Consider the following 18,643-nt stretch of genomic DNA (forward strand, 5'->3'; position numbering starts at 1 on the left):
CAGAGAAGTTCACAAAGGGCTTGACTGTCGGATGATATCACAAAACTAAGGAGAATTGGCATTACTCATTGCTTTTTGATGTCCCCCCCCCCTTTTTTTTTTTTGCCTATTACTCCAATGCTGTGTGTTATTTATTGATAAGGGAGATGAACCCTTTTACTTCTCTTTCTGTGTTTTTGACTGTATAACACAGTTTTTATGTTTTGCTATAAACTCATTTCTTTGCTCATTCTTGTCTATGTTAGCCTGGAAAGTAACATCTCCTTTTGTATATTAGAATCGTTATAGCCTGCATTCTGTAAGAAAACGGTTAAATTTAAAGGACAGTGAATGAGCATGGGTAGACACATACCATAAGCTTTCTTTAACTGTGAAGCAGGTTCCTTGCTCCTCAGTCATTATTAGCCTCTTTTTCTAGTTTTAAAGTTACGTTGTTTTCCATCAGCTGAGGATCTACCCAGGAATAATTTGTCCCTGCCTGTATTTTTTCTCTTAGTGCTACATGTATTGCCCTTTCTTAAGGAACTAAATGAAACTGTAAAAGCTTAACACGTTCATTCAAAAAAGTGTTGAAGGGGCTTGTTTCTGACAAGGAAAATTCTTGATCAAGAGTATCTTAGGTATGAAGTAGGATTGTTAGAAGCATGGAGAGGACTGGCTTTGAGGGAAAAAGAGCCCCTGCCAAGTGTTAAAACTCAGGAAGTTCAAATCATAATGTTCATTTTAGAAATTGGAGGATATATGTAGGCTCATTAGCATTACAAACTAATAAATAATGCTTTTAACTCTTACTTGTTTGAAATCCTTCTGACAGAATAGCCTATGTTTTCATATTGTATTTTTTCTTTGCAGGAGTCAGAGAGTAATAAGTTATGTTCCCTATATTCCTTCCGAAATACCTCTACCTCACCAAACAAGCCCGACGAAGGAGGTCGTGACCGCAGTGAGCTAATGACCAGTGTTAATTTTGGAACACCAGAACGCCGCAAAGGAAGCCTTGCAGATGTGGTGGACACACTGAAGCAGAAGAAACTAGAAGAAATGACCAGGACTGAGCAAGAAGGTATGTGTTGGATAAGACCAATGCAGTTTGCCCACCCCCAAACCCTACAATTTTTATGGCATAAAGAATGTGTTTGGTATCAAGAGCCAGAAAATTGCGTAATTGGCAAAGGCTAGGATAAAGTTATTCACAGGTTACCATGGCAATGGTAGTTTGAGATCCATTAGGGATTTTAGACAAACATGCCAGTTTTTTAAGACTTTCTAAATTGTGTTGGTTGCCTGTGAGTCAAAGCAATAATGTTGGTTTAGGTGAAAACTAAACTCTTACTTGAAAGGTTATGATGAACTCTTAACTGGTTGTAAAGTTGTGAGAGGTATTCTTCAGTGCTATTTGTTCTTTTTCTTTTAAAAGATAAAAGTTTATTTTAAACAATAGGAATGAATAAAACATGAGCTGGTTTGTTTTGCCTTAGAAATTCTCATCTTTCACCACCTTAATGACCCAGCATCTGTGGCTAGGACAATGGGAAACACTTTAATTGTAAAGACTACCTAGTTCTGACCTACATACGTTAAAAAAGATAAAAATGAGGACAAATCTTTGAGCTCTAAGGCAGTTTATGTATTCAGTCCTTATTCAGATATTTTCATCAACTTTGCTACAATTTTTGTCTTGATAGGAGCTAAGCAGAATTGCAGAACGAGTTTATCATTGCACACATGGTTAAGGTCCACTAGAAAAATCTCTCCCCATGTCAAGTAGAGTGAAGTCTTGGTTGCTGCTGAAGCAACACCTTCTAGTCTGTGAACTCACACATGAGTTTGAACCAGGGAAGATGTAAGAGCAGGAGGCTCTGAAATATATAAACAGGTATGGAGGCATCTATGTGGATTCTGTTAGTTATTTTACCAGTGTTCTTTAGTGGCATTAAAAATAACCCAGGAAGAATATTTGTAACATAGGAGAACCATAACACAGTAGAACTTTGTGATTACTTCTTTCTTTGAAATATGAATGAGTGCAGAATGATTTTGCCTCCTCAATTTCATGGTACTGTAACAGTCCACTTTAAACAGTGGACTTTAGGATCCCTCAGCTCCATGTAGCAATGTAGATTTCAACTAAAATTGGTGCTGACACAATAATATGTTTAAATATGGAATAAAATCATGTAGGGATGGAAGCAGGCTTTCAAATTTCTTGGCATAATTGTTAAATGCCAGCACATAGATAAATGTGTTCTATAGGTGTCCTTTCTGAAGCTGGTGAAACATCTCTAAAGAGAGAATGTCCCAGATTCTTTACTACCATCTGTCTGTTTTCAGCTGTAAAGATCACTCTTTTAAAAATTGCTTTCCTAGATTTGGTGGTTAGACTGGGAAAACTATTTTAAATGTTACTTTGGCAAAGTTGTTTTTTACAGTCGGTAACAGTCGTTCCACACTCCATGCTAATCAAAGGTCTTGGCTCATACTTTGCTGCGGGTGTATACAAGTTGCTGTTGATTATACTGACACCATAGCTAAGACTTTTCCGGGAATATACTGAATAGTGTGCTAATAAGAATGTGCATCAGAAAGTTTAAACGTAGTATCTTACTGTAAGGATTCAAGTGTTTCATAGTTTATTTTTGTATGAATTCTCAATAATTTTCTGCACTTCCTCTGTATTAGTATACACTGGTTGATTTAAGACATGTATGTGCCCAGCAGAGAGATCCCTCTCACTGTATCTGAGCCTTCCATGCTATGTGTTCTCACCAGGTGTGTAATGGAGGTAATTTATGATCTATAAAATAATCTTGCCTTTTAAGGACCATATTAGAGTGGAAAACTATTCTAAAGTCTACCTGTAAGTTCAAAGGCAATTGACTGTAGCTTCATGTGAAGTTCTTTTCAATTCATCCAGTATTTTCTGTAGGAAAAAAGGTCACTTCCATTTTACAGAAACTAATTAGTGAACATCTGACTGGTATCATATAAACCAGTACAGAAAAATCATTAATAGAAAGATTGAAAATTCTTAAAGACGTTACACTTAGGAATTTCAATGGTTTTAAACTTTTGTGTAGATTAGGAATACCAAAAATCTTGTGACAGATTTGAACACCTATTTCAGTATTGAGAGGTTTCTCTGAATTAAAAAGAGGTGAAATCTCCAGAGTGGTTTGATTGGGTTAAAATAACATTTTAAAAATAATCACTATTTTAAGACTTTGGTCTTTGTTGTGATTGTGGGTGCTGCAACTGATGCAGTGCAGAGTCAGTTGGAGAAATAAGGTCTGAGATTATGAAAATGTTTTGCCATTTTATAGTCTCTTTTGAACAACCTAATACAGGTTTTTTTATAGTGAGGAGTTCCATGACCACCAATGTAGCTGTGGGGACTGGGCTAACATACAGTCATATGTCAAGTGTAGAGTTAGAAGTGGAATAAAGAACCCAAGAATTCCAGTCATCTGCTCTAATCCCCGTGCAAGTGCAGCAACAAGTCTTTTTTAATGTTATTATATAGTAACTTTCTAGTCCATCTATAGAATCCGAATTTGAGTAATACAAGTTGCTGGTGTGAAATATTTAAATATTTTGGGTATACCTTCACATATTAGGTGTCATGCTTCTGTATAATGCTTGTGGTTTCCATTGTACCCCATAACATTGGAAACAAAATATATACTGAAAGACTTTATCATGTCTAAATAGATATATTTAATCAGAGTCCTTTGGCTTCTGAAAATAAGTTGTCTAATGAGAATTTCGACTCAGCAGCTGTGACTGAGGAGGTCAACAGGCATTGCCTAAGAGAATATGGCCCAGCTGGTTAAATCTGGTGGTTGTAGTGATTTAAATGGTCAAGTGCTGCTTGTAATCCAGGACCGTCTGTTTGTAAAGGAAAGAGTGGGTGTTTCAGCATAATGTACAGCTGTTTTAATCTCTTTTTAATAGTAGTGCTTCAGCCAGTGTCATGTCTTGTGTATAATACTGGGAACAGAAGCACCTCATACAGGACTGAATATACCTTAGGTATGTTTTTATCATTATTTGTAGTTTGAACAAAGATTACCAACATCACAGAATAAACAACATTTTTTTACTTCGTAGTCCAGTATTTGCATACTTTGTACAATAAGGCATTCCTGTGTCTTACTTTGTAGTGATTTGGAAATGAGAAATTTGATGAGAAAATTGTTACTTGGAGAAAAAAACAGAAGAAAAAAGAATGCTACAAATATTTAGAGTTAATATGAGTATGTAAAGACTTTGCTGATGTGTTCTAGTAAGACAGAAGAGGTCAGAAATGAACAGGTGTCTAGTTTAATCAACAACGCTAGACTCTAGGGCCTCTTGGATAAGTTCAATATATTCATCTTGGTTTTCTATGAGCAGAAGGATTGTTTTAATTTTCTTTTTTTTTTTTTTTACCTCCTTTGGAGGTATCCTTCTGTACAATCAACTATTAAATCTCTTTATAGCTCAAATGAAAAGTTTATGTTAGATAGTATGGTCAGACTGCTTCTTTCCTCTTCTATCCCCATTCAGTAAAAGACTCTTCTTTCTAAATATTGCTTATATTACTTTTTCGAGACATCTTTACATGGCCTGGGCTGACTGAATTCCAGGCTGAGAATTGGCTTCCAGACAAATATCCTACTGTACTTCATCATAAGCCTCTACGAGCAATAATTAGTAGCACACATCTTGTCTGTAGCTAGGAGAGCAGATTTCCCCCTTTCAGATCTGGAATGCTGGGTTGGCAGGTCAGCTGGCACTTCTGAGCTGGAAACTGGGCATGTCATTTCTGCTAAGTGCTAAGCCCTCATTACTCAGGGCCTGGATTCCTAATTCACTTTTGACCTTGATTCTGAGCAATATATACAGTATCATTTTTCAGACAAGCTCAGTTCACAATTCTAGCACAAGCTTTTTATAAACTGCTTCCCATTCTTTTTGCCTCCTTGAAGACCATAGTTGAACATTCAGAGATCAAAGATTTTTACATATGCATTTTGGAATAATGAACATCTACATAAAGACTAGTATATTCATAAATTTCCACCTATTCTGTCATGTGCACCTGTTTGTACTTTCTCTCTATGGGTGGATGTATGTAACTCATAGGGATACATAATGCGTCTGAAGATATCTAAATGAAAAATTAAGGATTCACATGTATTATTCATTTGATATGCAATAGGAAAAATCTTACTACACTAGTCAGTAGTGGTGGGTTTTCTGATTTTGAGTTTTGTGATTTTTTTCCTCCAGCTTCATTAGTTAATAATAATTGAAGGCTTTCTTTTATATTGACTTAAAATAGATTAACACTTCCTTATAACGTTTTCTATCATGCCAGTAAAGACCCAGGATAACAACCTTTGAGGACAGCACATTTCAGGAGTCCTCTTTTTTGGATCAGATCTAGAATTAAACTACTGAACATCTCTATAAGTATTTTTGAATGTTTTTCAGAAGTTTTACTGAGATTTAATTCAAGTTACCTGTCTTGTGGTATGCTCTATACCCACAATTTCCACTGATGAAAGTGATCCCTGGTTGTCCTGATACACCTTGCATTTATAGACCTCTGTTCTTTTTTCTACAGTTTTCTTAATGGCTACAGATATTTTGTTCTGTTTCAAGGCTTTGAAAATATTACTGGGATTTGGTATTAGGATTATCCAAACTAATTGTTAAAAATTAATTAATGCTACTGTTCCATTTTTTGTGACACTTGTGGAATTCATAAATGGTAACTGGTGTTCCTCTCAGCTAGAAACAAGCCCTTTGGATGTGGAAAAAACCCACCTTCTTCAAAATCTGTTCATCATCATTGAAAAACCTTGCTGCATCTGCTAGGTACTATCCTCATCATGTTTCCTTTTTCTTCTTCTTAAAAATCATTTTGGTAGGCAAATGCAGAATCAGCTATGTACATAGCTATTTTAATATAAATCTTTTACTTGTTTTTAGTTAGAAGCCATATATGGTAACATCTAGGCTGAGAAATTCTTCTGCTAAGCTCCAGATACACTTCCAAAATAAAAACACAAAAGCCCAATAGTCCACACAATAAATAGATGACTCAGATCAAGTTAGAGGAGACATATGAGGCACATTTTCCTAAACCACTGTTTTCTTGAATGTCTTACCTTTTTACTATATAATTAAATGCAACTCACTGTCTCTCTTTTTTTTTTTTTCATCTGATGATCTTGATAAATCACATTGGCCACTCCTTTTTCTTGCAATTTGTATTGATGGTTTAGAAAAATATATTCTTCTATTTAGAGAAGTTTTATATATCATAACATTTCAAAGAATTCATTTGTTGTAGTGTATGGTGAATTCCTATGTCTTAATGTGTTAAAGTAACTTAGGAATTTTTAGGAATATTACCACAAAGAGACTGGTTTCTAGGGTTATTTTCCTGGTAACTAAAAGAAGGTACAGCCTAGTTTCTTTCTATCTGAGGTATTTGATTTTTCTTTCAAAAATTAATTCTTGTTTGAAGCAGAAATAACTTTAATGAACTTGTTTTAATGACATTTAGAATGCAACATATATTCAGGTAATTTTTTTTCTATAAAGGTAAACCCAGCCTGTGTTACCATACTCTGCCTGGTCAATAATATCTTGTCTCATATTTTTACTTATCCTTCTAGGTATATGAGAATTTATTAATTTTTTACTATTTCCTGCCTTTTATTTTTAAGTCTTTCAAAGTACTGTTTTGTGAATAAATGCTCTCTCACAGTTTTTATTGAAGAAAGTGTCACATGTTTTCATCTTTCCACCTTATCTTTGCATTTGTTATCTGGCTGTCTACACTACAGTCTTGCCCAGTGTTGTATCATTTGAGCATCTAGCCATTACTGACAGGTTCTGTTTGGATTACAGGATAGTAATTCTTCAGCATTTTTTCAGTATGCTTCATGCTACATTTGAAGATTTTTCCTTTCTTTTTCTTTGGTCTGAAATTTGTTCGTGGCACAGAACTGGGGAACAGTAGTCTTTTACGTAGGTATCATGAAGAATGAGATTTATATGACTAGGTCAATAGATTATGGAGACTATCTTTTTCGCTAAAAGGTTTTCATGTGCCTTCAATTCTTAGCTCTAATTCAGGATTATCAACAAGACTCTGGCGAGTGTGATGGTTGCATTTTTCATAATAGGATCTGCTGGAACTTGAACAGCAAAAGCCACATGAGGACCTGTTAGGAGAAAATACACCTTCGTTACTCTTGGGCAGTTACCTAGATATAGGATCAGTGATATTTTACGAGCTTATGCTTTTCTGGAGGTTCAGTTTCCCAGCGCAATTTTTTTTCTTGTTGAAGCTTCGTACCTCTGCACATCTACAAAACTGTTGGTTTTGCTAACAGACAGAGTTAATCATAGCTCAAATCCAGGTGTTCAGAGAGTATGAAATTCAGGTCTCAATTCTGAAGACTGGGACATCCCTTTTAGCTGTGATTACTCTTTAAGGTATTTTTTGGTAGAGGTTTACTTTCACCATTTTGAGATGCTCACATTACATTGAGGACATGTTTTTATTCAGCCCTGAATATTTGAGATGAGTAAAATCCTTTTCATTAGAACAAATGGACTTTCAGCCTTTCCTCATTGCCTCTGAACTTGAGCTGCGGACAGGGACAGATTAAACTGAAACAGGCAGAAATCTTCACCAGCTGACCATTCCAACCAGTTCCTCCTCAGAGAGTGTAGTTTCCAATGTCTTACTGTCAGGGGTCATCTCACCTTTTTTTAATCCCACGGTACCTCTCATTTTTTATGTTGTTTATTGCCGGATACAATTTAATTTCATTTTTATTGTGTGATAAATTGTCTCCATGCTTCCATTTTATATAATTTTTTGCACTATGCTCCTTTGCATTTTTGTTTCCTTTTTTAAAGAGTATAAGATACATACTTATATATACGTATATAAAGATTTTTAGAGCTATAAGATCTGCTATCTTTACACTATTTGTGTTATTAGTATTCTGAAAGCATTATTTAAAAAGCGCAGCTACAAAGCCAGCTTTTTCTTTACTTTAGTAAGAAAGGCAAGTTCAATATGAATGGGTGCAACTGACATTGGTCTCTATGGTGAAGAACCTAAGTGAGTAAATAGCTGTAAAAATATGGAGAGTTGCTTCAGTTGCGTGATCTTGGCAGCAGAAAAATAAATTTAAATTTCATTGCTTTCTGATGTACTGTGACACAAACAATGTTATGATCAGATCATGCTTTAAAATGGGAATTGAAATACATTTTGTAGTCATCAGGTTTATTATAGAGACTAGACTTCATTACTTCCCCTCCTAAAATTGCTAATGTAAATACAAAGATATGAGGGAAAGATAGGGCTTGAATGTGGTTGATCTTGTATGCCATTGTATTTTCCAAATCCTGTAGGATCTTGGAAATGACCTCAGATTTCTTTGGTGATGAACTTTAGTTTTAGTTGGTCTTATTTGCTTTGCCATTCCTGCTGTTTTGCAATAGGGCCTAAAAGTGCTTTAAGTGCTTGTGACTGTGGTAATGAATGAAAATATCTTTCCAGCACTGAGAGTATTGCATTAGACTGAATAGTCACCTTACTTGTAAAAGCACTATTAGAGAGGGGCAGCTGTAAGTAAGGATAACGATTTGTGTCCAGTGCTTATTTACTGAAAATTGTAAATGTATTATTTATTGAGAGCTCTCCAGACAGTGCTTGTCAGAATAAAAATGTCAACTCTAAGCAAAATGTTATAATACATAATAAAAATGCTAGGTGCGCACTTTAGAGATACAGCTAATTAGATCTGCTTTTCTTAAAGAAATGACAGTAAAAATGTTCAGCAGCATATACATTTTAAATGCTGATATATTCCTTATTTTCCTATACAGTATTTGGTTTAGGTACCTTATCATTACTTAAAAATAATTTTGACAACTTTATTTGGTTGCCACAAGGGAGACAGAGGCATTCGCTACCTGGCTGCACGAGGGAGCTGCATGCTTAGGCTTCTAGTTCATCTGCTGGAGAGAGCAGATATTATCACCTCTGTGTTTTAGTCTGAAACTCTAAGATGCCACTTCTTTCATAAGGGAAACCTGCCTCCAGTGGAAATAACAAACAATTAAGATTAGTTTTCAGCCATGCTAATTAACCCCAAACAAATATTATGTTAAGGAGACTAAATCCACTCAACGTCAGTGTTACTATTTTTGGTATTATTAAGAATTTTGTGAATTAGTAAGAATTAGAGAAAAAAAGGAGTTCATTTTTTCCATTTAAAATACTACTTTATGTAAGTATTTTTAAGACATTATTTTCTTCCCTGAAATTTGTAATTGGAAGAATTTGAGTTTAAAAAATTTGGCAATCTTCTACAGTGTTTTATAATATGAGGGAGGAAATCAGATTTTGACTTTATCCTTTTTACAAAGAATTGCTCAGTTCACAGCATCATAAAATCTAGGATGTTATCATTAAAAGCAGCTGTCTTCTTTCAAGTATATCAGCCAATATGTGACAGAATCTTACTGTGTTTATTTCAGTGACAATCTATCTGTGTTTGCCTACACTCAGTTTGCTGGTGGTTTCATAGGGCCAGAGAATCAGAGAGTGGATTAGGTGGGAAAGCACCACTTGCGATGGGTTGTCTCAGAACAGCATCGTGTAGAACAGATTGCTCAGGGCTCTGTCCTGTTAATTTTTGAGTGTCTCCAAGGATGGAAGCTCTACAACCTGTTCCGTGTTTAGTCATCCTTACAATAAGAAAGGTTTGTCTTCTGTTTCAAGGGAATTTCCAGTATTTCCACTTGTGCCCTTTGCCTCTGAGCCCCTCGCTGGGCACCACTGAGAACAGCGTGGGTCTGCCTTCTTTCCTCCTGCCATCAGATATTTTTGTATTATCCCCTGGAAACCGTCTTTTCAAGGCTAAATGCTAATGGAAGTCTCAGCCCCTCTTCATATGAGAGATGCTCCAGTCAGTTGTTTTTCTTGTGGCCCATTGCTGGACTCTCTACATATGCCCACGTCTTTTTTGTACTGGAGAGTCTAGAACTGAACACAGCATCCTGGCTGTGGTCTCAAATATGGTTCATTTTAAGGCGCCTAGTTCTGCACTTTAGGGCTGTTCTGGTACCTTTAAATGCAAGAGAGGCTTTATCATGAACATCAATGGCAGTATGCTCAAGCCCTGTCTGAGTCCTGTTCATCTGTATAATTTGAATTTTACCCCCAAATGTGTGCTCTCACTTCCCAGTGCATGGCTGATGAGCACAAAGGGAAAACTAGGAACAAAACTTAATTCAGTGTTCTGAACTACATTTTTCTGTGCTTCATAAGTATATTTTGGATTGTGATGAAAACTTCTAATTCCCATTTGTAGGTAGGCTTTTTCCTTATTCACTCATTGTCATGTTGATCTCCAAAATGAAGCATGAGTTAGTAGCTGGTTATGTATCAAAATCCTCCATCTTCTGTATTACTGTAATAATATAAAGAAGTGGTGATGTTTCTGTAGAGTTCAGACTGTGATATTCATGAAAAAAGAGTGCAATAGCCCTTGTTATATATAGTCGTGAGGGCAAGTACTGTTTAAACATCTGCATAGCTCCTGTTAGCATTGCTCCATCCTGACTAGCTGCACCCATTCTGCTGCAGTCTTGGGTTGGTTTTTAACATGGGCTGCCAATCAGCAAAGCTGTGCCAAAATGTCTTGTTCTACAGCCTAGAATTTTGGAATGTATCTAATAGCTGTTTTCTTATATTAATCATAACATATTTTTAGTTTTACTTACATAGGTGCCCAGAGTTCCTGGGCGCAGTGCCCTATGCATGAATGCCTGTTTATTTTCATCTTCCTTTTTGTTAACTGTTTTACTTAATGCTTTACATAATCATTTGCCATATTTTGACATGAAGCTGTAATGCACTGCTGCCTGCTCACATTTCTTAAAGAACTTGATGTGACATCACCTTCTACGGTGAATCATGATCTTCGCTGAACCTGAAAAACCCCATCTTGAATACTTTTCTGTCTTTTATTTGTTTGAAAATGATGAAGCAAGCAGGCTTTTTCACCCATCTGGAGGAACTCTGAACACTCCAGTTTGGAGAGCCTGCAGTGGCACCAGAAACACTGAGAGCTCTGTACTGAATTTCTTGTTAGTCTAACTGCCTTAAGACTGAATTCTGTTTGCATTTATGGATGTGCTGGATGTGTTAAGGCATGTGCATGAGGACAGGATTCAGTTCTTTCTATTTTCTCTTCACATTTACCTGCATTTTCAATATTTAAAACAGCTCTGGTTCTCAGTGTAGGTCTTAGCAGTTCTTATCATATCTTAAATATATAACAAGGACATTACTTTTAAATATTTACAGTGAAAAAAAACCTAACACATCAGGCAGAGATTTGTTAAAATGTCAGAAGAACTTGTAGTGAAAACTAAATATTGAACCAAATTTATTCCTGAAGTGATTCTATTAATTTCAGTGGAATTACTGAAGGAGTAGTTCTGGAAAAATATCTGTCTAGATATTGTATCATAGTTTTAACATTTTTTTACAGAACTTTGAATAGCCCAGAAGTAATTTTATGGACCTGGCATGCACATGCATCACAAAGTAAAATAAGTTTCCTTCAGTTTTGTTTCCTCTGTGGAGTGTTTGTGGTTTTAGCTGTTTAAATGCAGTGTGACAGCATTATTAATAGGTTTTGTTATATCTGCAGTTATACTTGTAATTAAAAATTTAGTTGGAGCATTGATTCCTCCAAGTTTCAGTGTGTCTGTTTTTTCTGTGATAAAATGACTAGACAACGTATCATATCTGTTGCCTCTCTATGTCTGCGTATCAGGTAACACAACAGACAGTGGCCAGACATAGAGCCTCAAAAATCAAACCAATTTGTTAATGAGTTAACAAGGCAGCGTAATAAGCAGATCTATTCAGGTCATTTTCCCCAGCTTTCAGTTATTCCTCAGAGCAAGAGTTGCAAGTGCTGTATCAACAAATTATTTGATGACAATCAAGTTGGCTGATGAGAGTACAAGGAAAAAGCCGCAATCTAATTAGGAAACACTGTATGTTAAGTGGCAAAATGTGGGTAATACTTCATCTTTTATTGAAAAATTTTGATTTGCAACTTTTGGTACTTAATGAATTTTATGTTCCCCTTCCCCCCCTCCTCATGCAAAATCATTAAAAAAAAAAAGGCCAGAAAGAGACTACAGAATTTGAACACAGTGGCCCTGAAGTGATGGGAAAATGGCCAAGGTGTCACAGCTAATTTCTGACCCTGCTTTATGAGTTCTGCTGTTCCTTATTCCCCTTGTCAGTCTGTGAATCCCTGAGGCTGTACAAACTGGCCTAACATCACTCAACTCCAGTTTTATATCCTCTTTTAATAATGTTGAGTCTATTCTGTCCAACTTTGATTCAGACAACCTGCTTGTCTCGAAAAAGTGATATATTTAATCAGTGGCTCTGTCTCCAGCATAGCTCCCACTGTGTGAGACTAGAGCCAAAGAGTAGTGCAGTGGCCTGTCACTTCTGTTTGAATAAGTAATGTGGAGCCGTTCAGCCGAAGAGACAGGAGCTGGAACTGCTTGTTAGGACACATGATCAAAAGCCACTCTCTGCTTTCTGCCAATCAAGCCTCATGTCGCCTTGTGGGGCAGACATTAAATAGATTTTTCTGCTGTACGCTGTGGGCACTTTGCCAGTTTGACATGTGAACTGTTACAAAAGATACCAGAGTTTCCACTGCTTGCTGACTGCTTTTAAATATTACCAAGCCTTTGCTGTCCAAAGTAGAATATTTTAAATAATGGATTATGATAAATTTCCACTACTATTTGGCAGTGTCCTTCCTGCTCCCAGCAGTTCAACACTATTTTTAAAAAAAAATCTAAGCTGATTTCAGAAAACAAAAAAGCAAACAAAAAACTGTTGAAGAACCTCATTACACATAGATTTGAACGTAATTTTTGTCTGAGTTGTCACTTTCACTGGTGTGACTTTGAATATTGTTTCTATGTTTTGTCTTTTTACATTATTTAATTAGATTTTCCTAGGTGTGATCATAGCACTGTTTTATTATTATGTTTATGTGGAGGGATATTAAAATTGGCTTGGTTTGTAAATTAGGTCGAATTTATTTATTCTGTTTATTGGCTGCTGGTGCAGATATAAATGTCTTAAATGGCTCAGTAGTTGGGTTTAGTTATACTTTCCCTTGGTTTTTTCCTCTTTGTCTATTACCCTTCATAACCACCTCAGCTCTCGTGCCCATGGCAACAACACTCAGTGGTGGAGGCTAACAAAGATGACATTTAAGCTTTGCCTAAGTAATGAATATTCTTTTGTAACTTCCAGGGCCACTGAATTTGTGTCATTTTCAGATGTCTCCAATACCTATAAAACTGCTTCTATTAATGTACTTGTGTTCATGATACCCAGATATTTGCTCCCTTCGTCTTGCTTTTCCTGACATAATTTCTTTCTTTTTTTTTTGAGTAAAACTTTTTTACCAAAACATACCATGCAATCCAATGGAACTCATTTAAACAGTGAGCTACACATAAACAGCTGCTCCTTCAATAAGCCATTCTTTATAATACCCTTATTACCTTCTAGTGTCTCAAATTCTGATTAGTCAACAGTGCTGATTACTGTATGGCATTCCACTGCCCATCTTCCTTCTGCTCAGCTGCTCATGTCTTAGCTGTTATGTGATTACAACACAACTTGTGCATTGTTTCTTCAAGTTGTTCTTCATATTGTATATCTTAAAAAAGACAACTAAACCCTCTTGAGGAGATGGAAAAATTTATTTTGAGTCACTATGAATTCCCTGAAACTCTGTGAATTGTTTTTGTACAACTGTGACCTTCACAGTCTGTATGCTCTGCAACTTTCTGGTAGGATGAGTAAGTTCTTTAGATTTACAAGGGTAATCTATAAATAAATTCCAGCTAAAAGAACTTTAGAAAAATGATAGTTAGGTATTGTGAAATTTGTGATACGGCAGAGCAGGAGAGACCAAAGACTGAGTTTTAAATGAAAACAAAACCCAAAACCCACACAGAGCTTTGGCCTAGCTTTGCTTTCACAAAAATCAGTGGGTTCAAAAGTCAGTAAGAACAGAGCTATGTCATGGGAAATCAGTTTGGAAAATGTACCCTGGTAATACATGCTGAGTTTCAGAAAGGTGTGTGGCGGTAGAAGGAATGCACAGAATGAAAATGGGAAGAGAAGGAATTGTGTCACAGTGCTCTGGATCTCTGATTTCTGGTCAAAGCAGCAAAGAGAGATTTGTTAAGGACATAACAAGTTTGTCAGCTGGTTTATAGGGTGAGGAGAACACTCTTGTTGTGGCTTCATAATCCCCTGCAGTTCCTTTTGGTGCAACCCCTTAGAATCATGTCCTGGTGAGTATGAAATGCTGACACACTCAAAACGCAACACCATTAAAGGCCTTAAATCTGTCATTGTGCTCTGGAGCCTGTTCTGAAAATAGCAAAGCTCTTTTTATAAATTAAAATTGGTGTGAATGGAAACAGATGTTGACGTGCTTTACTTTATCTGCAGGGATCCCTGTTAGGGGGGAGCGGGTCAGCGAGGTTAGATGGTAGGAATTACTGCAAATGTGCAAAGGAGAGGATAGTCTAATATAGACATTGTCTTTGGTTTTATGTGGAGCTGTAGTAATATCCAGTGGTTACTTCTGGTTGCTGATAAGTCTGTGTATAAGGAAAGATGACTGTGTAATACCTTTAATTCCTTGGAGAATGCTGTCGCTTTTTATATCTGTTTACATAGATAAAGGGGAGGGACTCTCACCCTGTTTTTCAGAGCGCCATACTCAGCCAGATCTGGCTTCCAAGAGATTCCGAGTGACCTCAATTCCCATTTACTTCTGTGTTACCTGACCTCACTCAGAACCTCATGGAAGGTGCTTACCTTATCCTAGGTTCAACCTACAAAAAATCTGTATTCAGTCTGACATTGGGTAGCATTTTTGGTATTTCAGCATTGTGTCTTAAGATTCTGGGTGAACTCTCATGTTGCATCAGAGTCACGATTAACTTTTAATAGTTTTTGAAATAAAAAGTAGTTCTATTCTGAAATGTGCCATTTATTAAATAGCTTTGCTAGTCAATCTAAATAAATTCTTGTTGAAGATTTTTCCTGATTAAAAAAAAAAAAATACAGCAAAGGATGAATTTATTTATAAGAACTGTAACAGTTTCCCTCAATTCCTTTTATATTGTAGATTACCTTATAATTTTCTAAATCTACATGAACAATAATGATCAATTTTGTCAGTATTATTCACACCTTTTATTAATTTAGCATAGATGAATAAATGTGAATGTTGTGAAGAGTTGATTTGGAATAGATTTTAAATCTGACAGTTAGATTACAGGGTACCTAAGAAAAAATGGCTCTTTCACTAGGTACCTAGTAATTTAATTCTTGTTTGAAATTATTATAATTTATTACAGTGTGTGGGTCCTAATGAATGTCTACTATTAAATGAAAAGGAGAAATTGAAATTGTGAAATTCTTTTAACTTGTATCTTAAAAATCCTCTTAAACAATCCAGTACATATTAATAAGCAATGCGCTTTTCTTTCCATTTTATGTGAGTGCAAACAAAAACATTTTTCCCAGTACATAATGATATTAGATGAGTGCTGCTGGAAATTCTTACTTAGAATCAAGACTATCTTAAAATAGAATGGAATAATTTTATGTGAAGAAAGATATCTAAAAATTGCTATCTTCATTAGACATTTAGACCTTAACATACAAGTCCTTCTTCAAGGAAAGCTCAAAATTATTCTCTAGAAGTTTTACCTTTGTTAGAAATGCAGGTATGTGTGTGCTGAGAAATTAAAACTTCTCAGCACTTTTCCTGCTCAAGAAGTCAGTCATCAGGGCATAAGAATTTAATAGGCAATATACTTTTACTATCATTATATAAAAAATTTTTCCACTTTCCTCACTGAATTTGTTTTGAAAAATGAGTAGGAGAACTTGGTGAAAATGGGCAGGTATTTCCTAATAAATGGAAAATGGGTAGGTATTTCCAAATATATGTGAAGGATATGCTATAGTGACGTTTTCACTAAGTGATGGAACACAAATTGTGGAGTACCTTTGTTAAGTGGGTGAACACATATTAGGATATTCTTAGATACAAACTCTATCAGTTCATATTACTGTGCCTCGCATAAAATTAGGCCATTAATGGGGCTATACCAGGATAAAACCTGTTTAAAGAATAGAAGGCCTCTAGTTTTGTCTGTAACGTACCATGATATCTAAAATTATGAGAGTATTATAGAAGCATCTATTAAATAAAAAAAGCTTAGAGGTTTTGTTTGTAATTACACTGTTTACAAGTCAGTAATAATTGTGGCCATTGACATTCACTGGTTTCAGACTGGCTCAAGTTTCTAATTAGTACTGTTGGGTTTTTTATTTTGGTTTTGGTTTGGGTTTTTTTTGTAGCTCTTCTACATCTCTCACTGTAGAGGATTCCCATTATTAAAATATGAACCAGGATCTTTCTACAGGTCAGAAAAATGTATTTCTAAGCTGAACAAGTCAGTAGGTTTGCCTGACATTTCTGGATTATTTTCTTTATGTGGACGCCAATACAATTACTCTCCTTAGTGAAGTCAACTTAGTATGAGTAGAAAAATATTACCTCTGGTTACCTGTTGCTGTCTTGCAGCTGACAGATGGAGCACCATTTGGATGTTCCATTTTAAGGTACCAAGGTAGCATTGTGTGCTTGCATCCTTTGAGATGCATGTGTCTTTTCCTTGGGTTAGAGTACGTGCGATGTTATTCCGCTGCATGCGCATCAGGAACATTCCTGATGCGATGCCAAAGAGGAAAAGAAAAGAACAGAAAGAAAAGAAACAAGAAAGAAAAAACAAAAGGAGACAAGACTGTTTTGGGGTGAGGATATGATTTGTCACTGCAATAATTTTTACATTTTCATCAAATATATGTGTCTAAGTTCCGGTGAACATAGCTAAAGCCAGTACTTTAAAAAGTAACCTGAATTGGGGACTTTTTTTTATATATTCCCTGTCTAAAATAAATACACCCAAAATCACCATATTTGAGAACGATATAAGCACAGAACAAAACTGGTTAAATTAACTGTTTGTGGTCTTTCTCACTGCACACAACTGTGGGGTAGAATCTGATCATGTATGAACTTTGCTATCTAGCTGATAGGGTCTGGTTTCAAGCTACTAGTAGGAAAATGGAGACTGAACAGAATTTGTTCTTTTCAGACTTCTAAAAATACTTGGGCCTTTCTCATGACTTAGGAATTTTTATATGTTTACTGTTCTTCACTATAACCAATTCCAACAACTGCCCTGTTACAGAAAAAAAATAGGAGCATGCTAAAACATGAACAGAAACATCCTTAAGACATAACATTTCAAAATATAAACATGAATTAATACTAGTGTCAATTTTTTTTCCCTTTCCAAATTTCTTGGGCATATTCTAGCTATGCGTGCTTCTTATTAATATTTATTTTTAGTTAAATATGTAAGTACTATGAAATGAAATTGTTTATTTTATTAAACTTGTGTTTATTTTATGTAATTTCATATTATTTAAACCTTGAATTTGGAAATCTGAATGAGATGAGATTAAAAGGTTTAAATAGCTTTAAAATTATATTTACATTAGTGCAATCTGTCCTTTTTAATACTAATCTGCTTTTTTGTTTGAGATCGTATTATAAAAAAAACACCCAGAGTGGGTTAAAATAGTCCAAAATATTTGCACTATGAAGCTTGTTTGTTCATTTCTTAATCAGTCAGAGTTCTCAAAGAAAAGTTCAGTTCAGATATTAGCTATACTTCTTAGAAATGACCTTGTGGGGTAGAGAAGCATGGCACAGTGGCACTTTCCAGCTGTACACATGGTATCCGTCGGGGTACAATCATGCTCAGTCCCAGCACCGCAGGCTTGGACATATGTTGAGTTTTATTTCTTTCTTCTGACATTAATCCTATTCACCAGCTGTTCTGCCAGCTGCCATTCTTCAGCTTGGAGATTACATTTTGGGGGATACCAACAATCGCCTAGTTGACCAGTGTTCTCCCCACTTACTTTAAAAATGATTGGAGTTCTGGGTTAGCATTACTCAGTCTTTTTTACTGCCTACGTCCTTAACTGTCTTTGAATTCTAGACTTGATTTATGATCACTTTGAATACACAGCAGAAAAACCCTCAAAAGAGCTCTGATTTCCACCATACTGGTAAATCTGTGCTCACAGAAAGTAAAAAAAAAAAAAAAAAAAAGGTTTGCAGTTAACATTCTGAAAGCTATAATTAATGTTACATGCACTATTATGTAAACAGCATTAATTAGTGACAAATTCTTCTGACAAAAATCATATTTTAGTCAAAAGAATGTCTTAATTTTTCATTTTTACATGTGTCTATTTTAAGAAGTTGCATTTTTGTAAGAAAGGGTTTCACTAATCTAGTTTGAACAGACTACTAAATCTCTGTTACACTCATAACATATACTAATAAGTCGTATAGATTTCTCAGTTCATATTCCAGATGATTTGTCCATAAGC

At 35.5% G+C, this 18,643-nt stretch overlaps 1 protein-coding gene across 19 annotated transcripts in view; it reads left to right on the plus strand.

The window, feature by feature from the left end:
• Positions 1-18,643, plus strand: part of SOX6 (SRY-box transcription factor 6) — a 379,634-nt gene that overhangs the window by 157,545 nt on the left and 203,446 nt on the right. For all 19 annotated transcript variants that reach the window (XM_030481391.1, XM_030481392.1, XM_030481383.1 and 16 more), the window contains one exon: positions 853-1,063. In XM_030481391.1, the coding sequence (XP_030337251.1) occupies positions 853-1,063 (211 nt within the window). The remainder of the gene's footprint in view (positions 1-852; positions 1,064-18,643) is intronic.

Source organism: Strigops habroptila, chromosome 4 (genome assembly GCF_004027225.2).
Source record: "Strigops habroptila isolate Jane chromosome 4, bStrHab1.2.pri, whole genome shotgun sequence".
Lineage (NCBI taxonomy): Eukaryota > Metazoa > Chordata > Aves > Psittaciformes > Psittacidae > Strigops > Strigops habroptila.